Source organism: Pygocentrus nattereri, chromosome 11 (assembly GCF_015220715.1).
Source record: "Pygocentrus nattereri isolate fPygNat1 chromosome 11, fPygNat1.pri, whole genome shotgun sequence".
NCBI classification, from domain to species: Eukaryota; Metazoa; Chordata; class Actinopteri; order Characiformes; family Serrasalmidae; genus Pygocentrus; species Pygocentrus nattereri.
This window is the reverse complement of record NC_051221.1, coordinates 28496297-28522521: the sequence shown is the minus strand read 5'-3', so window position 1 is coordinate 28522521 and position 26225 is coordinate 28496297. Positions and strand designations below refer to the sequence as shown.

Sequence of the window (26225 nt, the reverse complement as noted above, 5' to 3'; positions counted from 1 at the left end):
AAACCCATTTATTGTTCTTTTTTTATTACAAAACTTCATTAAAATAAACAAATACTCTGAACGGATTTACTAGGCAAGGTAACATACCCCCCTTTACTTAAGGTATCCTTGAGAGCCTCAAGGCTGAATTTTTATTTACGTAGGCTTACAAACTTCAGCATTTAAACATAAGCTTACAAACACTAGCAAAGCAAGCTTATAAAAAATGCTATGTTCATTAATTCTGTTGGAAGTAACCTTGTAAATATTTGTGGTGAACATTTAAACATGACGCGAGATAAAACTAATTAGTACAGGCTATTAGGCTATTGATGCTACAATATCAATTAATGATTAAAAAGTCCTTTGGCCCCCGGAGAAGCAAAATGATGGGCCACACTAATAACATTGTCACCAGGGAGAAATATAGTGATATACCCAGAGGATGTTCTCTTAACTACACAGCTGATATAGTTATACAGTTGATCAAGTAAGCATGTTAGCAATTGACCTCTCAGCCCTCACACTGTCAGTTGTCTCTATTTTAGCAAAGCACTTCCTCTAAGCACTTCCCTAATAATCAAATGAAGGAAAAACTCAAATAGAACCCCTCTAAACAAATGTGTAGTAAAGTGGCAGAAAATTTGTGAAAGATTAACTAGAAAATTAGATATTAGGCTTAGAGACGTAAAAAAGGTGATCGTTTGTCAGGCGGTAGTGTTTTTATTTCACTCCTGAAGGTAAAAACGTTTTGGGTTAAAATACGTGGAAAATGACACTCTGAGATCAATGTCAAAACTACGAAAACAAGCAGAACAATACTTATTTGAAGTAGCCTCACTTAATTTAGCCAAATGGACTCCATACTCAATAGATTTCACTAACAAAATTAGGTATGATCTGTTCAAGTCATTATTCAGTTTTCGAGGCTTGTGAGCATGCATGTGATATTTGTGCAGTCCAGAGACAAATGCAAATACAGCAATATATTGGCTAAAAAGTAAAAAATATTATAACAGATGTTTACTTCATTTTAGGAAAGCAAATAATACTTACTATATATATAATACTTAAACATAATACCTTATAATAATATGCTATAAAAGATGAAAGATTTTTGAATTTCCCAAACAGTGACCCTGTCCATAATCAATGTCCATAAGCCCAGTGAAGTCTCCAAGTCAAATTACCTTCACATTTTTGATGGTCAAGTACAGCTCAATAGCAGTGCAACCAGCATTTGTTTTGCAAAGAACTGCCTCAACCAGAGTAGACACTGAAAACAAGAAATGTCCAAATTTCAAACCTCAATATGCATAAAGAACAGAGAAAGCCTGCAAATGTCAAAATTCACAGACACATAACAGAATGGTGCTCGTACCCTGTAGGAGATTGTGCAGGTATTTTGTGGCAGAGATGTCCCAGTGAGATGATGGACTGTGAAGCAAGGGGGGGGGGGCAAAAAAAAAAAAAAAACACAAACAACTAAATGACCAGTACTGACTCACCAACATCACATTTCAGCTTCAATTGTAGCCTACACACATAACTGACATTAAACATGGAATGCTTACAGTTGTACAGCTTATAAAAAGTTTTCTGGTTGCTTGTGCTATGAGAAGTCTTACACTAGCTCCGCTGTTTCACTGGAAATGGACACTTTGAGTCTCATAGGGTGGATCCTTGCCAACTCAAACTTTCGCACTCTGAAAGGCAGCTGCAGGAACTTTTCAAGAGGAGCTCTCACACTGCAGAAAACATGGCTGTCTTTAACAACCTTTACTCAAAACAAAGGGAGACATCCCACCGAACATGACCCAAAAATGTTTCAAATGAATTACTGCTAATACAATGCTACTGCGTTTTATATCCCATTGTAATACCAGATAAATCATTGCTTTTAGTAATTTTAATAATAATAATAGAAGTCTCCATTTCCTTAATTATTTGAGGACTAACATGTTTCTGCAATCTGAATCACTAAAGCCTGCAACATTTGTATTCAAATGGATTCATATTTAAATGTAATCTAAGAAATGCCAAATAGTAACCATCAAATGTTTGCAGAGATCAACTATACATACTCATCAGTACTGATGACAACACGTTCTCCATGGTCCACTAAGAAGCACATGACCTGACTGTCCACTGTTCCCATAAACAGAGACTCCACTGTGGCCCTGCACCAGCTTCTCAGTGCTGGGCAGAACACCACAATCAACTGGTAAAACAGAAAAATTCTAGTTAAAAACAAAACAGCTGGCTTTTAGTTGATTGTTAAGCTAAATGCATATCAAATGTGAATGTGTCCTTTTATTTAAACAAACCTTAGGTGTTGTATTTTGTGCACCATACCTGTCCTTTCTCCAGTGTAGCTGGCTTTATTTTCTGTACATCCTGATTGACCTCATGATAGAAGAGATTCATTTTAGCTTGCAGGTTTTCATATTGATGAAAGCTCTCAGCCTGCTCATCAGGACCTTTCACAATCCTTCCCCACAGACATCCTGGATCCTCAACCTCACAGAGGAGAGAAACATCGACTTAATCAATATATACAAATATTACGCATCATCTGTATTAGCCTGGGGAAGTGACCATCAACAGGACATTGCAAAATATATGATTTACCTCACTTCAAAGACTTCATAATATATCAAGCTGGTAATACTCTCTCAACAGCATTTTGACATGAGCACGATCTGATGCTTTTTATTCTTCATTCAATGAACTGAATTAGGTGTGCGAGGCAAAAAAAAATAATAATAAAAAAATACCCCACAAAATTGTCAAGTGGAGAGGTCCTGATGAAAGACCAGGAAAAACTAAACACTCACTTGTCTTGTTCACTCACTCTGAACATACACTGCCTCTACACTTAGTGTTGTACCATACCTTGATTATTGATATTTCCCACATTCCTCCAACATCCATTGCCAAATCTGAAAAGCAAAGCAGAATCAAAATGTTTTAAATTATAAAACCATAAGCATAATCTAGACCAGCAGTTCGCAGTCCTGATCCACTGACCTAGACCATAACCATGACTGTAGATGCTGGCTTACTAATTAGTAACAGTTCTATGATTTTTGCAGTTTTTTATTATTTTTTTCCGGTAAACCATTACCTCGATCTATCTCCTATTTTATCCACATATATTAAAAAAATGATGGTCCCACATAAAAAGAAGTGAATGGAAGGAAAACGAAAAAAGTAATGTTTTGGTTAAACAGGAAGAGCACAGTGTAGCAGGTCGAGCTTAAAAGTGTGGAGCTGAAAGTGCGGAGGCCTGTGAGATACTAGCTGCCGGTTTTACGCGCGTTTGCCCAGAGGCCCAAACCGCTAGCAGAGCCATCAGCACTTCCAATTCATTTACAACGTCAATCATGAGAAAATCTAAACCAATCACTGTAGAAAGCAGCTGCCTTGACTTTCGGTGGGAAATGTACCAGCGCCACAGGGAAAATATTAACTAATTTCTGGAGGCTGCACGACTAACAAGCTTTTCACAGTGGCTGCGTTTCAAAGCCTGCGCTGCACTGATTAGCTGCGTCATGAAGAGAAGCCCGCCGCCATCTTGTTAGGCGAACTGTAACTCCGCGCTCTGATGGCGCTTCTCTCGTCAGCGCAGCCGCAGCTCACTTACAGCACGGCAGGTGGATCAAGACCAAGCAAGAGAACTACCAGGACGACCAAGAGAAGATAATGAGATATGTAGTTAGACGCCTTAGAAGCAGCCGCCAGAAAACACTACGAGGAGAAGATTAGCTCGAGTGGAGGATTGGATCGCTAGGACCGGCAACACCTCTGAGATCAGACCATTTCAGTGCGCGGGACCCCCCCCAAACCAAAAACAACATAAAAGTGGCTTCCAAAACTGCCAAACCTCTTAAATGAAAAGCACAAACATATATATGATCCTACAAATATAACTTACCTTCTTATTCGCCAGCCTCTCGTTTTAAATTTCCGTTCCACCTTAAATGGCGCTGCAGTTACTCTGAGGTGACTTAAACGTAGAATATCAAAAAAAGTTGGCGAATACGAAGCCAACACTAACTAACGAACTAACTAACCTCGATAAATGCGTCCTTAACCCACAAATACCTTAAACTGTCGCTTGGAAATGTTTAATGAGCCGCAGAACGAAAATGCAATCGGCCATTAGAGCTGCTGCCCAAAGAACACACTTCTGTACTTCACCCACTACACTAATGAGTGCACTTCTCACGGAACTGCACTATTTTCACACGCCATCTAACTTAGTGTGCTAGTATGCTGTTTGGGACGTGGTGCTAGAAACAGCGGGGAATTTCAGCCATTTCGTTTTCATCCATCATTTGTTGTCACTACAGTAACAAATCATATAAAATCAACGCAATACGCTGAAATACACTGGTTGCACGTTTTAAAGCGAGACGTAACGCGTTTTAGTGCCTTTGCTGGATCTGTTATGGCTTTATTATCTCGTTACAAACCGCCACAGCGAAGCTGAATGAACTTGAAGCTGCCAACTAAAAGAGACCACTGTAGACCTCGCCATGCTCTTGTTCCCGTATAAGGAAGGCCGGGTCTGAAAGCAATTTCAAGAATGAATGAGGCTTGTGAAAATTGCCTGTGTCACATCTTATATTAACCAAAACCGTTCCAAAGTTGATTCTGTACTATGAATATGATTATTATCTCAAATATCACTGGATCCTCTGAATCATGAGGTCGTTAAAGAGGTGAAATATAAATATTGCTACATGTAAGACAGGGTTGTCCAATATTGTATACAAAGAGCCGGTATGGCTGCAGGTTTTCATTCCAGCAAAGCAGCAGCGCAGATGATCAGCAGCGTAAAGACTAAAACAGATTAGACAAGTGGAATCAGGTGTGCTCCAGCTTTCTTCGAGCGAAGATCTGCAGCCACAAAGGACCTTAGCAGATAAGACTGGACACCCCTGAGCTAATGATACAGAAGCTAATCGCTGTTGTCGGAAGAAAACCTTGTATCTCCAAAATGGTAACTTTACAGGAGAGAGAAAAACATACTTTCCTTTTAATGTAAGTCAATGGAACCAGACATTTTGAAGGCCATTTTGGCCAATTTCTTTTGATCCATTCATCAGGAAATTTACACATAATATAAAGGACAACGGGCATTTTCAAATTAGGTCAGAAACTGAATAATGACAAAAATGGAGATACAGGGTTTTCTTCCAACAGCCGCGTAATGCTACAGCGTAATGCTACAGCGTAATGCACTGACATGACGTCATTAGACTGGCAGTCTCCTAAAAACTGCAAACCAGCACTCTGCCAATTTGGTAGCGCTCTTCCACGTACAGACTGAGGACAGATGAGAAGTCAGAGCAAACGAGACAGGTTTCCCTGTTCACCGTTCTTCGTCTAAAGCTCACTGAAACACGATAGGTCTTTCCGTTCTGTACATCGCTTGATTTGCATCTTAATGGCACTCAGCCTAATTCACTTGGCTTAATATTTCTGATCAACGCCCGAGAAGCTATCATAATATTCTAATTATTATTTTAATGCTATTTTAATTTTCTGAGGACATTTTCTCAAGGCACCCAGCAGCCTCGATCCTGTTCAACTTCTCCCGTTTCACCTTAATGGTGCAGCAGTTTAAGGTGGACGGGGAAAATTCGAACAAGCAGCTGGTGTAAAAAGGTTGCTGACTTCAGCTTCGTGAAAGGCGTGATATGAGGAGGTTTCTCCGTTTCTGTTTGACAGCTGAGTGACAATAACGTATTTTCGCTGTTTCACAGAACTAAGTCAGTTTTGTCCCGTTTGCTAATGTTGTTAGCTGATCACAACTGCTGCACTATTTAAGGTGGAACGGGAACATTCAAACAAGAAGATGACAAAAGGAGACACGAAATTCAGGCTCATAGTTTTAACACGGGTCGTATTTTTAAGAAAGAGGTTTAGCCTATTAAAATATCCTAGCTAGAGGTTCTATTTATGGGTATACCTGTACAGTAGAACATTTCAATAAGGTAGCGCAACTCGCCAGAACACTGCCATAGCCCTTGGTTTAGTGTAGCTTAAATGATGTGCAGTAGCATTACCTTGCATGAATATTATTATTAAGTCTATTTTACAATCTTGCAATTCAGAGGAATAACATTGGGTCCTCCAGCCATCCTGAACACACCTCGATCTTGGCGACTATGACAAAGACAAAGTGACACGCTTGTCTGTGGCGAGCCGAAGTGACACGAACGCCTGTTTTGGTTACAGGAGCTCACAGTGCACAGTATCAGACAGACATTCACATGTAGGAAATAAAATAAATATAACAAAATAAAACATGCATTCCTACCATCACTCACTCAGACACACACACACACAGTCATACCTATAAACCAGTAAACCTTACAATGTGCAAAGAGTCTAAAGTTAAAGTGCTGAGTGCAGCAGCAGTTAAAGGCTGTATAGTGGCAGAGAAAGGGATCAGTGAGGTGACAGTCAGATAAGTGGGGTAATATGGCAGGTGAGTAAGATGCTAGAATAAACACTGGTTTGAGACGGCAGAGGATGGAGTTGAACTTGAGAGTGATGGCTTGTGGGAAGAAGCTCCTTTGTAGCCTGGATGTCCTGATCCTCGTCTGGCTGAAGCGACGGCCTGAGGGAAGGAGCTGGAACAGGTGGTGTCCAGAGTGAGAGGAGTCTATGGAGATCTTCTCTGCATGTTTCCTGGTTCTAGAGGCATGCAGCTCCAGCAGTGTAGGCAACTTAACCCCAGTTGTCCTCTCTGCAGATCTGATGATGCACTGCAGTCTGTTTAGGTCATGCTTGGTAGCTGAACTGCCCCACACTGTGATGGATGTGGTGATGACAGACTCTATGATGGCTGTGTAGAACTGCACCATCAGCTCCTGGGGCAGGTTGAACTTCCTCAGCTGACGCAGGAAGTACATCCTCTGCTGGGCTTTCTTAATGATGGAGCTGATGTTGCTATCCCACATCCCCCGCTCATCCCACCTTATCAAAAATCTGACCAAAATTAAAACTGCAGGTAGGATTTTTTGCTGTGCATTCACAATAGAAGCATCTACTGTATTCTATTGATAGCCTAAAACACCCTATCAAAAAGTGCTCAGCATTAAAAGGATAATTTGGATATTTTGATGGCCTAAATCACCTCACACGTACGTAGTAATATTTAGCTGAGCCTTTACTGAATTGACACAATATACAATAAAACATTCAGAACACTAAATTACTACGCCATACTAATGATATGCGCAAGCTTGGTAGGGCAGCTTGATTGGTAGAACAAACTGTTGGAACACCTGTTGTGGAAACCTGCTAGGTCTGGTTTATGAGCCTGTAGTTTAGTGAGATTTTATATAGCTTGCAGTAGAATTGGTTTCATTTCATGTATTGTTTCCAAACAAAGCATTTTGGGCTTTGTCTTTAGCAGAAAATGTGTGCTTCAGACATTGTGCTCGACTAATTGATTGATTTATTAGTCAACTTTTTCCCTTGTCTCACCATGAAATGGAATTACAGACTTCCACCTCATTATTCCCTCTGAGAAAGGAAGAATTTCCGTCTACAAGATTTCAAAAATCTTGAATTGGCAGTTCAGGGCTTGTGTGGGAATACTCCAAGGACTGAACATGTCTGAAATGGGAGATATGCGTAGTTCTTATTAGGTACTCAATATTATTATACTGTTATGTGCTTCTGTTTTCTCTTCACCAGGGCTGTTCAGCTCCTTTCCCGGAGGCCCTGTGTCTAGCACAGTTTGGTAATTTCCCTAATTAAACCCTCCCACTAAACCTGGAAATGAACATATGAGCCTGCCAGGACTAGATTTGATGACCCCTGCTGTGCATCCTAAGTATTACTTGTGATGCAATGCAATAAATAATCCTCCTAGCTTTAGAAATGGATTTTTGGAACTGTTGTTTGACTTCTACCTAGAAATGAATGATGTTTTACACTTAAGAGGATGTTCATTTTTTGTAACTTTCTTTGTGTTTATTTTGTTTAATCTATTAATGTATCCATTTATTAATTTCAATTTCTCAGTATGTATATTAAATTAGCTGGTATCTGCTAGATGAATAGCTTTGGAGCGTCAGTATATATAAGTACATGAAGGAGTTGTTTTATGTATTTATTTTTTTTCTTTTGTCAGCACTTCAGGATAAATAACCATTACAAAAGATCAGTCTCCCAACTGTCACATACTGTTTTTAGACATCACTAACATGGGTCATGAAGAACAATGTGTTGCAAATCTATCAGTCTTTCCAGTAACACAAACGTCAGGAAGATCCTTCTAACTGAAACACAAATGCATCACTGGAGATCAGATTATTGCTGAACATCTGTATCAAGTGTAGGTGCCTGTACTTCACTAACTGCCCCTGTAGGTGCTGTAGGAGAATCTGCTGAGGAGTAGAGGCAGGTGAAACGTCTGATCCTGGTCTATTATGGTGAAGACAATCTAAGGGAATATAAACATTTTCAGCAGGCCACCACAGTATAGCATCATATCACATTATTGACATGCTGTAGCATCCAGTTGTTCTATTTCGATAATCCTTCACTCACCTCAACATATGGGTAAAAACAGGTCTGGCCCAAAGTTTCCCAGTACTGGCCAGTCTCAAAGCGTATTTTATACATGCCTGCAGTGAAAGCTTCTCTGGTGATTAGCTCCGAACAGCGGCCATCCTTATCTGTGGTTCTGGAAGGAAATCCATAAAGTCACTGTGCTTCTACTACCTTATTTATTTGTTTATTTGTTTTTAGCCAATGCCCACACATACAATCCAGAAACTATCCAGACACCTTCTAATTTGTAAATTATATGATTTGTTTTGTGAAATCAGTTGTGGTGAACCCAGGAGTGGACACACATTTGCCTAAGGTTACCATCCCTAATGCCAAGTTTAGAATAGAGAGGTTAAAAACTATTTTTGGAATGCGTTAAGTGATACTTTTTTAATCCCACAAACAGGGAAATTCCACCTCCACATTTAACCCATCCATGAAGTGAAACACCACATATACATTAGTGAATACACACACACTAGGGGGCAGTGAGCATACTTGCCCAGGTCGGTGGGCAGCCCTATCCATGGTGCCCGAGGAGCAATTGGGGGTTAGGTGTCTTGCTCAAGGACACCTCAGTCATGGACTGTTGGCACTGGGGATTGAACCAGCAACCTTCCAGTCACAGGGCCAGTTCCTTAACCTCCAGCCCCTGACTGCCCTGTTGAAGTGGAATTTGAGATTCAGATCTAATGATCCAACATCAGTACCTGACCTCACTAATATCCTTTTGGCTGAATGCAATCCAATCCTTACAGATATGTTCCAACATATAGTAAAGCCTTCACAGTACAGCAGAAGCTGTTACTGCACAAGTAACAAGGGGGACAAACTCCTTAATACCAAACTATCAATTCTATTGATTTCAGAAGAAATGAAGAAGGAGCAGATGTTAACAAACCTTTGGACATACAGGGTAGACATGCACAAATTACTATGGAAGGTATACTAGGCAGTAGCAGTATAACAACAACAACAACAACAGATAGGCATGTACCCTATAGTTAAGAGGTTCCAGAGGACCATGTGGGGGTCCAGGCGGTGCAGACTGAGAGCCATGTGGGCTCCAGGAACCCCATCTGCAGTATTTAGCACATGGGTAGTGAGAGGACTGAATGTCTTAGATGTCATACCAGATCTGTTTAGAGATAGATTCAGATAATAACTATTCATTAAAGCTTGGTAGCACAGTAAACATAATTTCTGTTTTATTAGCTGTATTTACTTTAATAACAGCACCAGTTTTAGTTTCAAAGCCCTGTGCATCATTTTTAAAAGATGTTGGTAGCATATCAAACAATTACATGTAGCTACAAGTGTTTTTGTTTTTTCTTTCTTAGTTTTTGTTTTTTCTTAACAGTACTGTCCACGGTGCTGATCCTCTAAACATAGAGTAGCGTATACAAAACTATTAGCCTGAAACAACAACTACGTATACCCAGTTTTCTGTACCTGGCCTATAAGTAGACTAAACTATAAATGGAATCAAGAATAAGAGTAAAATGAAAATTGTAATACCTTCTCTGTGAGGATATACTCTGTGTTGTCAAAGCTGATGTTGTCTGCTCACTGTGAAATGAGGAAGATCCAGACTGAATTGTCCTGCCTGATATTGTAGCAAGGCAGTATGATGAGTTAATCAATAACATCAACCCCATGGTTTAATCTTTAAACACAGAGGCTTGACTCCACATTTCACCACAAAGTGTCACCAAAAAGTGACTTCTGATTTGGTTTAAAATCACTTGTAACAGTTTAACCTGTTTAGCACAACTCAAATACACTTGTGCACCTTGTACTTTGACTGCACGTGACGTTGTTGAAGGGTCAAAAACACACGCACAGCAAGAGCTTACTCTGGGGTCACACAGGGTTGATATTGATGTAAATTGTTCCCCATGTCTTTCTGAGCATAGTAGCGTATGTGTTAGGACTGCATCATACTAACAAAATATAGTAGTATGATTTTATATTGTACAGTATATCATAGTAAATGCTGTGGTTACAATATGTCTTGTAATGTATTACAAACACTCTGCTTAACCTGGACAGGGATTAAACATAGTTCTGGAGTAGATGCATAGTTAAATGGTTAAAATGTAAACAAAGTGATTGAGTGGTTTGTTGTGAAATGCTCCACACTAGAGAAAGACTCAGGATTGTTCTCACTGGTGGTGATAGGAACCTGACGTCTAGAGAGTTCAATGCCTCTAAAAGCTCCCTTACCGATAGATATGACATTATCTTGTTATGAATATGTTACTTGATGTTTGAGACGTTGTATGAAAGTATTTGGCCTAAAACATATTTTAAAAGCCATTCATGGCAAAGGGGGTACATATATGGCATTGTGAGGCTAAATGGAGGGTAAATAAAGAAAAAAAGATATTCTTCCAGGTTTACCACTATTTTACTATCATCAACACATATAAATATCAGAACACACTTGTAGGTTCACTTGAGGTTTTGAATAAAAAAATGAAATAGAAATTTTTGTGTTGGACACATTGTGACCCCTGGTACATATCACAACCATTGTACAGTAATGCAAGTTAGAAAGTTTCTCTACAATGAATCATTTCACATCAAACCCCTCGGAATGACTTCTTTTACATCTCAATCATAGAATTATGCAGAAAACATTTTTAAACTTGCAAACCTAGAGTTGGTGCAGGTTATCCCACTCACACAAGATCCATGTGTAATACAAGTGAAAGTGCTTTTATTTATCATCATAGTTTACATTTAGGTTTGAAATATACAAGCACAGGAAACAAGAACAAAACACAGTGAAAAGGAAAAAAACAAAAATGTAAGATGTAACAATCAAAATAATGACATGTCAGCAAATTTCACAATGACAGTCATAATATCACACTAGCAGGTTTCTCACATGCAATTTCTATATTGCATATATTTCTATATATATATATATACATACATAACTTAGCTATATTTGTGTTGTGAACATTGTGACCCCTGGTTCCTATCACTTATGTAAAGAAATCTGAATCAGTAAGATTCTCTACAATGAACCGATTCACTTCTGTTCACTTTGAATGACTTTGTTGACATCTAAACAGTGAAATTATACAGAAAATTGGAAAATTCTGTGCAATTTCCCCTTTAAAATTTAAGTACAATAAAATGTTTGTATATATTTACATTGTTTGAAAAATAAAATAAACCACTGTTTTGGTTTAGAAATGGATTAAATCATCAGGAATAAATGAGTACACAATAAATGTAATAGACACAAAATACCATTATAAATTCCTGAATGTGACTTTAACTACTTTGCTTTGAAGAGTATATACAGCCTAACAACAATACAAGCTGTTCATTTAACACATTCATCTTACTGGCTGAACTGTGTTCTCTAACTACATGATTTAATTAGCTTATCTTATCATATCACTGTTGCTATCACTGTTTGTGATCATACCACTGAGGTGATATCATGGAAAAAGTCTTGGTTATAAACCTATGCAGAGGCTTAATGAAAATTCTGTTAATATGCACATCTAATTCTGTTTGTGTAGTTTTGTTTAGACAGCTGTTCCACAGCTCGTAGACTCTTAGTTTACAATGGTCTCTGATTCTAAATTGAAGGGATCATTTTGTTCTATCTTTTGACAACCGCTGTGTCAATGGCACTAAATGGCATTATAGGATCCTTTAGGGGATTATGCAGTGGATTCAATTTTATCTTTGTTTGTGCTACTGTAAGTCCAACTCAGCTTATCAAGAATGGATCACATCAGGACAAATATGAATGACAGACAGCAAGAAAAGTCCAGAGAGCAAATGGTGGATCAGTAGTAGGCTTAATGCATAGAGGTATGGCTTAATTCTAATGGAGCTATATTCATGATGAAACGCAGTGGAGACTTTTCCATGGTGTAAAATCTGAAGCTACAATGAAACACACACCTCTTCTGTAGTGCCACCTCTGTTGATATCTGCTGACATAACCTAAAATTACACCAACATCAGAGCAAAACCTTTTGTTATGGCCTACATTCTATGAATTAGATCATCAGGTGGAAGCAGGTTTCAGATGCTGATTATGAATAGCACATGCAATTTTTGGATTACTTTTTAATAACCAAGTTTATTAAATTAATTTACTGCATTCTCATTTAAAGTCACTATAAATTGGAAATCATATATTTTTCTTCTGTACTGTGATATATTTCTGATGTACTAGGGAGAGTCTCTGAATTAGCTGAGCATTCCACTTAATGATAAGAGGGGGAGGTGAAACACAATATTACTGTTTACTTTTATTTTTCCCCTCCTGCCAGGGCACAGTGATGTAATCGAAACTTAGAATATGTTTTTAGAGAGGAGAAAGTTGTTACAAATTGACGAAAACATTATTCTTTCTTTAAAACAACATATGATCATTTTTACTTAATACGGCCATGCGCAACTAACAAGGTAAAAAGGTTAATTATAATTTCAGGTTAATTTTAAAAATGGCATATGTTGTACTGTTCAGAGAACATTTGAGCAAAATGTAGTTATGCGCTATACAGCCAAAAGTGCGTGGACAACTGACCATCACACCTATGAGTTTGTTGGACATCCCATTTTAAAACCATGGGCATTAATATGGAGTTAACCCCATTTTGCGGCTCTCCGCTCTTCTAGGAAGGCTTTCCGCAACATTTTGGAGTGTGTATTTGGGAAGTTGTGCCCATTCAGTCAAAAGAGCTTTTGTAAGGTCAGTTCTTGATGTTGGACAAGAAGACCTGGCTCGTAATCAAAGTTCATCCCAAAGGTGTCCAGTTAGGTTAAGATAAGGGCTTTGTGCAGGCCGCTGAAGTTCCTCCACACCAAAATCTTCAAACCATGTCTTTATGGTCCTTGCTTTGTGTACAGGGACACAGTCGCACTGGAATAGGAAGCATATATATGTCTAAAACAGAGTTTCCAGCCATTTCTATCAAGCAGGCCACACAACTGACCACAAAAGTTTCTGTGGCCCACAAGCCAACCAGACCACTTAAATTGGAAACACATATTATGCAATAATCAATGTAGGCCGTCAATTTTTCTTGATTTTATAATATAATGCAACAATAAACATTTTAGAATGACCAAACATTTTCTAACTCACCTAATGAGCTAGCTGATGTTGTTTGGCAGCTACCAAGTGCTGGATGACATACTGAAGAAACAAAAGTTGAAATGAAAAGAGGTCTGGCGCAGGTCGATAGGTTTAGATGCGTATTTGTTTATTCTCCAACTGATGGCATAATTTGTTTGCTATAAAGCTATAATTAAAAACCTCTGAGAAATCAGCACAGAGTGGAGCTAAAACTGAATTACATATATCTGAGCTGTATCTGAAAGTTCCAGCTGAATGTGGTGGTGAAACTCCATGTGCTCCTTTTACTTTAGCAAAATAGAAAAAAGCCCACCCAATGTCATCATTTGCCCATGTTCTGAGGAGCAAAGAGATCTTTGTCACCTGAAGCCTGCCCATTTATTTATTTTTGTCATGGCATGATAAAGCTTGCTACTCATTGCTGTATTTCCTTAATTTTGGTTAATATTTGATTTTCTTGGTTTTCTTGGTGTGTGAAATGATGGCCATGTCACTTGTTGGTGGCACAGCCCTGGAAGTTTCTTTGAAAAATCCTGTTTATAACCATTAATCCATGATGGTGACATCCATACAATCGAAAAGAGAAACTTTGACTTCTATAGAAAATGTAAACATTTTGTCCGACTAATAAATTAAGTTGACCTAATATGAGCCCTGCGATGGACTGGCGACCTGTCCAGGGTGTATCCTGCCTTCCGCCCGAAGACTGCTAGGATAGGCTCCAGCACCCCCCCGCGACCCTGACGGAGAAGCGGATTAGAAAATGGATGGATGGATGGATGGATGGATGGATGGATGGATGGATGGGTGGATCGACCTAATATGATGTTCTATTTTTTCAAATAATCCGTAATATGTAATATTTAAAATAACATTTGGTTAAATGTCTAAATATTGTTAAACAAAACAGTGTTAAAAGCATGGTTAAAAAACGGCTACATAGCGGTTTCACTGTGGCCTACTGGGGGACACAGCCCACAGGCATAAAAACTAAATTTTACTCTTCCAACCTTAGTGTTGGAACTATGCATTCCAGGTAGTAGCATTTTCTTGGCATTTAAACACGTCGATTGAGCTGCTATTTTTAAGATATGTTTTTATCTATTCAGTCTTTTACTTATATTGCTGTGTAAAGCATGCAAAATAGATGTTTAATGGTGTCAACATATTAACAATATGACAGTCATTAAATGTTTATAGACAAACACATTTAAGTGTCAAACATCTGTTTTTCTTACCTGATTTCAACCCTTTAAATATAATAAAAATCTGACTCTTGTTTCATCTGTAAGGAAAAAAAACAGCTAAAAGTTAGACTGCCATAGCCATGTATCCACAGCCAAATACAACTTGCCATATAACCTAAAAACATTCAGAATATCGCATAAAAGCTGTGCGAATGTTTTTTCTCAGCCTGCTGTAAAAATCAGCTATAGGAATATCGAAGCATGGATAGCAGAAATGTGACAGGCACAGACTGACACTGACACTGACAACTTGAGGATGTTTCATCTACTGTGTGTTTAATCATTCTGGTCCTTGAAATAATAAAATAAACACCTGAGCCCCTGAGCTAGGTTTGTGTTTGTAATAATAACATATTGAACCCTGAAGGATGAAGATGTGTAAGTGTCCAGTCTTGTCCACAAAGGACCAGGGTGACTGCAGGTTTTCATTTTAATGAAGCAGATGCACATCTGATTTCACTTATTTAATCAGATGGTCTCAGTCTTCCAGCAGTTGGTTAGCTACAGGAGGTGAGCTTACTTTGGAATGGAAACCTGCAGCCACATCGACCCTTTGCAGATGAATCTGGGGACCCCGGTGTAGCTGGTGGACATTTTTACCCGTCTCTCCTCGTCTCTTGTTCTTCTGTGCTCGAGGCTTTGTCTTTCTCTGAACGCTCTGCTGGACTTCAGGGGATTGCAAAAGGACTCCTCCATACTGCTCACAGAGCTGCTGAGCAGAGAATGGGGCAGGCTACCTCCTAACAAACACACAAAATCTGTCAGTGCAAAGAATCAGTGCTGATTAAACATATTTAAATATATCTTCATATATTCATATGATTTAATATTTTTATATGATATAAGATTTATATAAATAAATCTTCAAAATGGTAATTTTTCAAGAGAAGGCAAAAGTGGTTTAAATTGTAATGGAAGTTAGTGTAGCAAGAATTTTTGGACTATTTCTGTTGCTCTGAAATTTATGAAATTTTAACAGCAAAGGGCAACTAGAGTTTTCAAATTACACAAAAAGACAACAGAAATGTACATACAATGTTTTTTGTGTCACTGACTGTGACGATATGCAATCCAAATTCAAATGTTTTTTGACATTGAGACAGTTATTTTGACCATTTTGAAACAGTAATGTTGATAAATTAAAACTAACATGCATACTAATCCCATACTTCTACTAAATTAGTACATAATCAAATCTGACATTGCTATTTCTTCAAAATCATAAAGCACAAAGAGGTTCTAAGTATTTATACTTCATAAACATAGACCATAACAGTCATATTGATCATATACATTATAGACACCATTTCATCTCAGCGACTATCCTGCTCTTTTCCCCACTATGATACTTTTGCTTGTTTCAAGCATTGTTTCTTGAAATAAGCAAAATTATGAGCCAATGGATTTAGACACTTCCACCAGATAAAATTACTTAAGACAAGAAAAAATGTGTAGAAATAAGTTCAATATTAGATGAATTTCAAATGCCAATATATACACATTTGCAGTGTTTGCCATTCCGGTAATTATGGAATTCCAGTCATTTTACTGGGAAAAATTGCTAAAACGTGGGACAAATGCACAAAATTACAGTGCTTACATGTGATTCAATGCAAATTACTTGAGATTCCAGGTGATAGCAAATTTGATATGGCCCAAAACGTTACAACAGCTTTATTGTTGGTGAAGGGACTTCCATGGTGCCATCAGGCTCAGAGAGGGCAGGCTGCCATGTGCTTCCCCCTCTTTGACTATGGCATTGGTGTGTTTTGAACATGACTTTCTGACAACGGGGCAGTTGCTTTGCCTATTGCTCCACTCTGCCAACCCTATCCATAATCCTACATTTCTAAATGAACCTACATGTCCAAAATGTCTAACACTGTGTAAAAGATTTGTTTTAAAGTAACGTGGCTCACGTAAAGGTTGAAGTTCATTGAACATCAAATAAGATTTAGTGTTCTATTAACTTACTACTTGATGTTCATTGAACACAAAATTTTAAGTATACAAATGAAACAAATACATTTTAAACTAAATCTGAATTATACTGCAGACTACTATGGCAGTTTGGGTTGGACTAACTAAAATAAACATTTTAACTCAAACTTATTCGCAAACAAACCGTCATGCATGTCAAAACATTTTAGGTTGTATGTTTTACAGTGTATCGTGAAATCTGAATTTTAACTATGCACTCCCACCATCCTGTAAATCTCTGTGTAAAACATAAATGATTGTCATGGGACTCATGTCAGCAATGGCAATCTTTGTCAGAAGTGGCCCAGATCTGTTTGAAACATGTGAGCCATACAAGCATTTATATTACTTTGCCAGAAGTGGCCTACATCCTCATGCTAACTGAGAGGGATTGGTCAAGTGCATGTTTTGCCCATCTGTCCCTGCTCTTGGCGCATGATACCAAAATACTGCTGATATACTGGCCCTATGTGTCTAGTCATACAGTGGAAATGGCAGTGATGTGTAGTACCAGATGCGTCGCTGTTCTGCGTGTCCATGTGCTCCAGACTGTTCAGCAGCTCATCGATCTGATTCTTTATCACCTTTAGCTCACTCTTAATACACTGCAGCTCCTCCATCTTCACTGCACATGGAGAGATTAGAGCAAAGGGGCTTTATTCTTCCCATCCCACACTCTTAAGAATTGCCATATTACAACATCTTTAATGATGGAAACAGCTAAGAACCTGGCCCCTCTTTCACTGCATGATACTTCTCACTCACCCTCAACTTCCATCACAGTGAAATCCCATTCCAGCACAGCAGCTATTAAAAAGCTGTTTTGACCTCACAGCTACAAAGACAAACTCATTGCTCTCTGATCCACCAACATAAAAACTATTAGGGCTTAGAATAAAGCAATATAAACTCTTCTTATGGGCAATGCACTATTAATTTGGTATAATTGCATGAGGTTTGATTACAGAGGGAGTAGAGCCTCTGGAGGAGAGTAATTTTAATGAAGGAACCATCTGGAGCTTGACAAGAGAGAAACATGTACACAGCCACACACACAAACACACGCACACACACGGCCCACACCCTTTGGGCAGACACCTTATTAACATGATTAAAATGCTTACATGTTTTGTGTGAGACAGAAAGGGAGAGAGAGAGACTCCTTTACAGTGAAAAGGTGAATTACTGAATTTGGTTTATCATATACATCAGTTTTCCCAGAAATAAAATCTATCAACCCAATTGACCATTTGTGAAATTATACACTGATAGACTGATACATCTCTCAGCCAAGCACAATCATTTCCCAAAGGGTTAAACATTAAAAAAAATCTCACACTAGCACATGCCTCATATTTAAAAAAGTGGGCCTCTGAAAAACCATCCATTGAAAAATTAATTCTGGGAGCCACAAGTGGATCTTCTATGGCATCGCTCCAAAGAACCCTTTTTGTTACCTGTATCTCTAAAAGCATAGCTGGACAAACAGCTTTGTGATCTTCCATTTACCTATAAATAGGTGGTTAAACAGGACTGTGCAGCGTTCACATTTGTGATTCAAAACATTAAATATTAATGCACTCGTACATATGCTATTCTTTGTATTATTGTTATTTAACTTTGCAGAAAGATTTCAGGTGATATCTTAAAAGCGAGAAGCATGTCATGTACATGTACTGCCCATCTGTCCCTGCCAGTGCCCCGGCACATAATACCAATATATCTCTGATATATTGGCCCTGTGTGTCCAGTCAGACATTGGAAAAGACAATGAGTCCTCTTTAGCATCTAACATTGCTCTGATTATCTCCAGTGTTAGCTTTAGCACTAGCTCATCTGAAGGGGTACCTTCAGTCACTTCAGCCTTCTTCTTATTACACATAATAACCTACCGTTCTACAATGAGTGACTTGTTTGAAAGATGCAAATTCTGTTTTGTTCGCTTCAAATTAGCCTAAAGGCCTATTTTTGTTAGTTCTCAAACATGTATTCTGCACAAAACATCCGGTGAAGCCAGTTTATTTTTGAATGAAACTTATCTGGTTACCTGTAGTGCCAACAACTAAGGAATGCAGGACTTTTTTTCAGAGATCATGACATGGCTGATATGGTTTAGATTCTTACAGTGAGGTCCTCTAGAGCTGGAGTAGCTGATCCTTGATCTGCTTTTGGTCAGTTGCTTGCTGCACCGCAGGGCTGAAGAGGAGGAAGAAGAACGTGGTCGTTTTGGAGGGCTAGTGTTACTTGGAATCATTTTAATTGAGACAGGAGCAGGATGATCAAAACCCCTGTTGAGGAAGAAAACAGATTAAACACATTAGAGTGCTGATCTGATAAGCTTTGCTGGTTTATCTCCACATCTTTAAGTCAATGGAAAATTTCCAGAAATGTAGAATAACAGTAAAGTTGCCTGTCTATCTATCTATCTATCTATCTATCTATCTATCTATCTATCTATCTATCTATCTATCTATCTATCTATCTATCTATCTATCTATCTATCTATCAGAATTTGCATGAGAGTTCACATCTATATTAGCATCCAAATACAGTCTGAAGGACTTGGTAGTTGTTCATGAAGTGTGAGATATGGTCTTGTCATGCTGTGCGGTCTGAGATTTCAGCCTGTTGAGGGCTGGAGACATCTGCTGCTACTGACAAGGACATACATACATGCAGATAAACAGAATGAACTGACTGAACTGCTTACTGCTTACAACAGTTTTAATCCCATACTAAGGAAGTACGCTGAGAAACTCATGCTTCAGATTAAGGCCATCATGAGCATAAATTTGAAAAATGATTCAAAAATGAAAACATTGTTTTGATGAAATGCCAATGATTAGTTGACAGTTTGCAAGGCATAATTACCTTTCATAGAACTCTTCTTGCTGGCAGCCATATTCACCATGATTTTCATCCCTGAAAAGAAAAAGAGGAAGAAGAAATTATATTGGATTGGATATCCGACATAAATTCTGATGAAAATAAAAGCTGGGTAAATCTGAGGATGCTAACAGCGAATGCTGTTATAGTACGCTGTACAGTGAAGATTTACCTCCCACAATGCTCTTGCATACCTTACATCCCTGAACTGACAAATCGGCGCAACAAGGAAGATAAACAACCTAACTGTTAATATAAAACTCAAAGATTCTTCACACATTAGTTCAGTTCAATAGGCAAAATCTATGCATGGATCAATAAAAGTAGAAATGGAGAGAGGTATTGATGGAAAACACTATTACATACTGATATTGTCAGGGCTGATGTCAGAATCTGAAGTTAATGTCAAATTCATGCTTTCAAGCCTAATGGAAAGTTCTTGATTATTGTCTGATGCCTAATTTGTGCTCAGGCAGCAAGATACTAATCTATCACTGTTGCTTTCTAAAACATTTTTTGCTCAAATATGACATCACATTTCCTAGCAGCAGAGGTATAAAGAAACTTTACACTGCTGGGGGAATGTGCATCCTAATTGTTCTCCGATTGTACATGCATTTCTAGGAAATCCATTAATTGGCAAAGAACAATCATATTAAATGGAGTTTCTTTAAACTTTAAAAGGTTCCTCACACTTGTGCATGCTTCATTTCCAAAAACAGGCTTCTGAAAAGCCCTCCACTGAAAAGTCCATTTACTTAAGGTGACATCACAAACATACAGTGCAAATACAGGACTGTGCAAAGGTCTTACACAGCCAAGAATATTTAAACTATTTATAGTGGCAGTAAGCATGTTTGCCCCATTAAAAACACTATTTAGCGTTAGAATAAAGACATACAAACTCAAATACAGTAAAAGAGTAACAAGAATGCTAACACAATCATATCACAATGTGTTGTTTATTCATTTATTTGTATCTATCTTAATTTTAGTGGGTTTTAAAACAAAACTAAATGCTTACTGCCCAGATAAATAGCTTCATATATCATTTTTTCTGATGCTTAATACTTAATGATTGTATTGTAAGTGGCCTACAGTCATTACATACAAGCACGCACACAGTGTGCAAAAGCAAAAATGTGTACACCTACAATTCGCCCTGCATTCCTGCACTGTCTGTCTGCTCATAGAAATGAACAACTACTTCCCTTTCTCTCTACACCATACATAACCGTAGTGGTATGATTTGTGTACTACTGAAAATGTGTAGAAGACTGTAGCATTAAAGCTTTTCTCTCATCAGTGCTGTAAATTCTAACACAGCAGTTATGATAAAGTCTATAATTGAGCCATCGTGTCTCTCTTTATGGGCTCCTTGCTTCAGAGGAGATCATTCTGCTCTACAAAATGAAGCTAAGAACAGCAACCTCTTCATCATTAGTGCATCTGTTAGTGCTCCTAAACTGCAAATTTATGCAGAGCAGCAGAGACTTACACAGAACAAAACGGAAGACTCTGGACTGAGAGTGAGTGAGACAACTTGCCATTTCATGCATCGGAAAACGACACTCTTAAAAATAACAGTTCCTAAATGGTTTCTGACTTGGATGTATTGCAACTTTTACAAGTGGATGTTTTTAAAATTAAGGGAAAATTTCACATTTTTAAAAACATTTCTGCATAATTAAATGGTATCTGTATAATTTAAGATGTAGAAGATCTCCCAGCCCCCAATATCAATATCAGATAACAGCCCCCAATAACAATATCAGATATAAAATCTAGAAGACGTGTAGGTTCACTGCTCATTTTGGATAGAAAATAAAATGGTTATAGTTGTGTTACAGACACCATGACCATTGGTTTCTATCAGCACCACTGCAAAGAAATCTAAGCCAGTAAGTTTCTCTCCAATTAATCATTTCACATAAAACCACTCTGAATGACTTTGTTCACATATTAACCACTGAATCATGCAGAACATTGGAAATTTGGGGAATGCCCCTTTAAAAAGGTTTTGCCATGGGTACACGTCTTATTTATGGTATCGCAGCAAAGGACCCTTTTAAGAATGTACCTTTATGACATTTCTGCCTTTTGTATGTTCATATAGTCTATATTGCCGGCTTCACTTATTGCACTGTATTTTGTATGAATCTCTTTAATTCTACCATAAATTGTGTGCCTTGCCTACATAAAACAAAGCTGCAGGTTCCCCCACAGGAATCCAGATTGATTAATCCAGACTGAGTGTTCACACTGCTCTCAAATGACTGCAGGAGCATGACTGGGCTTAATGGAGTGTAGACATTATTTCATACCACTTGCACACATCTTCATAAACAAAGCTGTACAGGACATTTTACACTCATATCATAGCATCGCCATAGGCAGATACAACTTCCTTTAAAAAGCACTGCTTTATTAAGGATGAATAACTTGTGGATGAAGCTAAGTGATATTTTACCATTTGCAGAGTTAAAGATTGCACCTCAAAATAAGCACTGTCTCCTAAGAGTCTACCAATTCCAATACACTGAAAAAAGTGAGAAAGTGAAGCTTCAAAACAGTGTACAGCAGGGGTGGCGAAGTCCCTTCCTGGAAAGCCAGAGTCCTGCACAGTTTGGTGGCTTTATTACTCAAACACACCTGATTCAACTCAGCCACTAATTGCTTGGTTTAGTGGGTGTGTTAAAGAGTAGGAAAATCACCAAACTGTATTGGACATCAGCCCTCCAGGACCGCACTTTGGCATCCCTGGTGTACAGATTTCTTCTTAGCATCTCTCCTTTGCTGTCTTTTATGGAAACCACTGTCACTCATTAAAACAGGCATCTGGGTGCATCCTTTCTATTTTTTATATATATTATAGCTCATCTTCATTGCTTCATAATATTATTGTTTTGCACACAGACAGGCTACTTTGAAATCTTTGAGAATTAAGACATACTTAACACATCAAAATCGAATCAAATCTTGAAAATCAAATTGACCAAGGAAATATGCCTTCAAATTTTGAGTTGATTGAACCTCCAACAGTAAGTTAACAAAACAAGAATCTGAGTTTTACATAGTTTTGCATTCTGTAGACTTACTTTTGAAAATTCCAAAACACAAATTTTATATATATTGTAGCCATACCTGACATACCGAAATTAGATGCACATAAACTGGACATAAATCACACATACATTCATGCTCCTCAACCTGTCTGAAGAAAATTCTTCATTTTTCCTGCAAACAATAAACAGTGTGTCATCATCAGTCATTTTCTGCTGTGCATGCACAGACAAATAAGACACAAAGCACACACCATCCATTTTGTCATACTCCACTGACTTCTCTGACAGATTTCCATTGCAGTGAATTTGAACAGAAAAAAAAAGTCTAAATAGGATACTGTAATTGTCAGGACTGTAAAGGTTGCAAAAAGATGACAGATAATAAACTGTTCTGTCAGTGTTCTCCTGCAGGTCTGTGACAGCTTTATTGAATGTGTTCAACACTTCTTCCACTTGCCTGGAAACGTATCACCCATAAAAGTTTAGAGATGGACAGGCAGGGTGATTGTGGAAACAGGAATGATGACCCCTATACAGACAGGGGCAGCATGTGCTAGCCTTCACTCTCCCAGCGTGGTAGCATCGTGTGAAAAGGGGAGACCTAGCTAGTGACTAGAGTTGGCAACAGACTAAACTGTGGAGAAACATAATGTTAGAACAGAACATCATGAAGCTTGTTCTCAAAATGCTTCTCAGATCTTCTGTCCTCCTCATCATATTCCATCTCATTTTAGTGGGACAAATATGACTGACTCAAGATTTTTTTAATAGTCTCATAGAGAGCCATGGTGTGGAATATCAGAATCAAAACAAACTTAGGCTCTCTGCCTAAATAGAACAGTGTCTCTGACTGTGACTTTCTCATGATCCTGAGGCTTTCCCAATTACTGAAGTTGGGAGTAATCTGAGGAAGAAAACAAAGCCCTTGAAAAAGGAAAAAAGAAGAGTAAACTGAAGACAGTTAATGAGACTAGAGCAGACTGCATGCTCATAAATGTCAAAACAGGGATTTACATGAACAAGAAAAGCAGAGACTACCCATTTATGATCTAATGTATGAATGTATGCAGTTATTCAGATAAATTAGAAGTAGGTTGAAGTGAAACAGACAATGAGCAGCTGTACTGAGTAGGCCATTGAAGAAAAGGAAGTGATAGAAAGACATGGATGGTATGAATGAAACCTGCATACTACAACTGAATACACTCCTTTTGCAAAATCTGTAAATAGCTACTTTGACCAATACAAATATAGAAAAATGCACAAATCCATTTTAAAGTTAAATGGGTCCTGAGATACTCAAATATGGATTCATATCCCAATTCATAGCCAAGGCGGTGTGCTTTCCTGGATTAGTTGCTCTCTCTGGAGCCTGCAGCCTGTGCTAGCCAGCCAGATCCCAATACAGAAGCTCTGACCTGCGTTCACTCTCCATCGGCCTGTCTGTCCACCTGCAGCCTCTGCTCTCAGTAACCCAAACTAATGATAGCCCATTAGAGAGCCAGGCTGGACAACACATATATAGAGACAGACTGGAGGGGGCTACACTGAAGCACTGCTAGCACATGAGGGAGGAAAAGAGAGAGTCAGGATGAGTCTATAATCACAGAAACACAGCCATGAGACAGAAATACTTTCCCTCAAATCCCCTCACCATCTCTCTCTTTCTGTCCTCCCTGTGCCTCAACCTCTCTGTCATGGAAAAAACAGTCATTGTTGTTTCAGTTGTTTTGCATGTGTGAGTCACAGGGTTATTTTAATCCATGCACATGCAGTGTTCGACCTCATTTCACACTGTAAACTGTGAGAAAGAGGGTAATATCCAGGTGAATTTTAATACACTAAAATTTGCTCTCAAAGGTATAACATTATATTTTAAAGGTACGCTATGTTGACTTTCCCAGCAGACAGCAGCATATTTGGACCTTTTCATAACTTAACTATTTAAGCGCTATGTTAGAGTTTTTTGTTAAAACTGAAAGAAGTAGCATTACTGAGTCAAGAGAAAACAAGAGAAACATGCTAAAATCTGGTGTCTGTGCCCTGATTAAACCTGAAGTCAGAGGTGTTGGGTCAGATTTTGGAGGAGTTTTTCAGACCGCATCATACAACTGTAAAGTCAAAAAGAAGGATCGGCTCAAATACAAAACGAACAGTATGATGACAGTAGTAGATAATTCACTTGCATTCTTAGAAGACACATAATTGACCAAGTTTTGACTCTCTTTATCTGCATCCAAAACAGCATACTACACTTACCTAACTAATGAACAGGCTTCTAATGATAGCATACTACTTTTTAAATTATGTTCCCAACAAAAGGTACTTGATGGTACTTCATGGTTCCACCAACAGCAATTGTTCCCCAAAAGGTAGAGTTTTGCATAGGGTCTACATCACTACTGTAGCAGACACAGAATGGAGTGTAAAGGAGAAAAGAGCAGACCGCATGGAGGAAACATTAATGACAGAATGAGTGATGATGACGTGTAAAATTAAAATGATAGATATCCAAATCAAGCAATCAAGCAAACACAATGTATCAGTACAGCACATCAGACAGATTGGTGCAAGAGGGCTCATAATTTTACTACAAGGATACAGACACTATCACTGCTCATTGTCATGCATGGAAATAATAGATCACTTGCTGGGAACTTCCAAGGATCACTTTCTGCTCTGTGTGTGTATGTGTGCGTTAGTGTTTGTGGGTGTGTACCTGTACCCCTCAGCGCTGCAACGTTTCACTCCTGCTCTGTATCTGCAGGACTGTAGATCCCCAGCCATACTACTGTCTGAAAAAAACACAAGGCATTTTGCTCTAATGAGTAAAAAAAGACAGAGTGGAAACAAAAGCCATTGCATTTACATGTTGTTGATGATTTTACTTCTGAAATTTGCAATCAACACTATTATTTGCTTTGTATAAACACCCTTTTAAAACTCAATAATTCTTTTTGATTCTATTACATTCCAACACTAGATTGTTGGGTAACTGTATGTTATTGCATGAAAATGCTATAGTCCAGTTACATTGTAATGCCTACAGTTTCTGCACTAAACGTACACAGAGACACCTAACAATGGATAGTGCTGTCAATTAATAGATATCCTCAGAGTTCTAGATACCTATGAAACAGGCAGAGATAAAGCTGGCTTAAATCCAGTCTCAGAACATCACCAAGGTGCTTCCACCACAGAAGAAAGCCTTGAGAGATGAGCAAAGAAATGAAAAAGTATCTCTGCTATTGTAAAAAGTGATTCAAACTTACATTTTAGGCTGCGATGTTCACGCTTGAACAAGGTCATTTGAAAACTGTGGGAAATTCTGCTGAACGAGCATCGGAGATCTGTATATTCCCTCTAAACACA

At 38.3% G+C, this 26225-nt stretch overlaps 3 protein-coding genes across 6 annotated transcripts in view; all 3 read right to left on the bottom strand.

Annotated features, from left to right (window-relative positions):
• tdrd12 (tudor domain containing 12) overlaps nucleotides 1-3995 on the bottom strand; it is a 15764-nt gene extending 11769 nt beyond the window's left edge. The window contains 7 exon segments of the mRNA XM_037542977.1: nucleotides 1170-1255; nucleotides 1361-1416; nucleotides 1608-1727; nucleotides 2064-2200; nucleotides 2335-2499; nucleotides 2875-2921; nucleotides 3917-3995. Coding sequence (XP_037398874.1) covers nucleotides 1170-1255; nucleotides 1361-1416; nucleotides 1608-1727; nucleotides 2064-2200; nucleotides 2335-2499; nucleotides 2875-2913 — 603 coding nt within the window. The 5' untranslated portion in view covers nucleotides 2914-2921; nucleotides 3917-3995.
• Nucleotides 3996-8102: 4107 nt separating this feature from the next.
• Nucleotides 8103-10168, bottom strand: urahb (urate (5-hydroxyiso-) hydrolase b). 2 transcript variants are annotated; one of them, XM_017699304.1, is made up of 4 exons: nucleotides 10078-10168; nucleotides 9557-9697; nucleotides 8557-8692; nucleotides 8103-8449 (listed from the first exon to the last, which is right to left on the bottom strand). In XM_017699304.1, the coding sequence occupies exons 2-4, from the start codon at nucleotides 9688-9690 to the stop codon at nucleotides 8360-8362; spliced, it is 360 nt and encodes a 119-aa protein (XP_017554793.1). In that variant the 5' UTR covers nucleotides 9691-9697; nucleotides 10078-10168; the 3' UTR covers nucleotides 8103-8359. The 2 variants fall into 2 exon arrangements, with proteins under 2 accessions (XP_017554793.1, XP_017554794.1); XM_017699305.1 differs by having other exon boundaries at nucleotides 9557-9638.
• Nucleotides 10169-11686: 1518 nt separating this feature from the next.
• On the bottom strand, nucleotides 11687-26225 carry si:dkey-234i14.2. Of its 3 annotated transcripts, XR_005130904.1 has the most exons (9): nucleotides 26126-26225; nucleotides 25573-25648; nucleotides 19774-19824; nucleotides 19027-19190; nucleotides 17414-17527; nucleotides 15523-15662; nucleotides 14914-14960; nucleotides 13685-13735; nucleotides 11687-13459 (listed from the first exon to the last, which is right to left on the bottom strand). XR_005130904.1 is itself a non-coding variant. In XM_037542378.1 (7 exons), exons 1-7 carry the CDS (start codon nucleotides 26160-26162, stop codon nucleotides 14957-14959), a joined length of 666 nt encoding a protein of 221 aa, XP_037398275.1. In that variant the 5' UTR covers nucleotides 26163-26225; the 3' UTR covers nucleotides 14914-14956. The 3 variants fall into 3 exon arrangements, 2 of the variants coding, with proteins under 2 accessions (XP_037398275.1, XP_037398276.1); XM_037542378.1 differs by lacking the exons at nucleotides 11687-13459; nucleotides 13685-13735 and having other exon boundaries at nucleotides 15443-15662; XM_037542379.1 differs by lacking the exons at nucleotides 11687-13459; nucleotides 13685-13735 and having other exon boundaries at nucleotides 15443-15662; nucleotides 25579-25648.

Excerpts from the sequence above, each read along its gene's own strand:
- si:dkey-234i14.2 (XM_037542378.1), bottom strand. The coding sequence starts at position 26,162 with ATGACCTTGTTCAAGCGTGAACATCGCAGCCTAAAAT. Across the intron at positions 25,649-26,125 it reads TGAACATCGCAGCCTAAAAT|ACAGTAGTATGGCTGGGGAT; the intron begins GTAAGTTTGAAT and ends TGTTTTTTTCAG. Across the intron at positions 19,191-19,773 it reads CAAGAAGAGTTCTATGAAAG|GGGTTTTGATCATCCTGCTC; the intron begins GTAATTATGCCT and ends CTTCCTCAACAG.
- urahb (XM_017699304.1), bottom strand. The coding sequence starts at position 9,690 with ATGACATCTAAGACATTCAGTCCTCTCACTACCCATGTGCTAAATACT. Across the intron at positions 8,693-9,556 it reads TGGAACCTCTTAACTATAGG|AACCACAGATAAGGATGGCC; the intron begins GTACATGCCTAT and ends ATTTCCTTCCAG. Across the intron at positions 8,450-8,556 it reads GTTTTTACCCATATGTTGAG|ATTGTCTTCACCATAATAGA; the intron begins GTGAGTGAAGGA and ends ATATTCCCTTAG.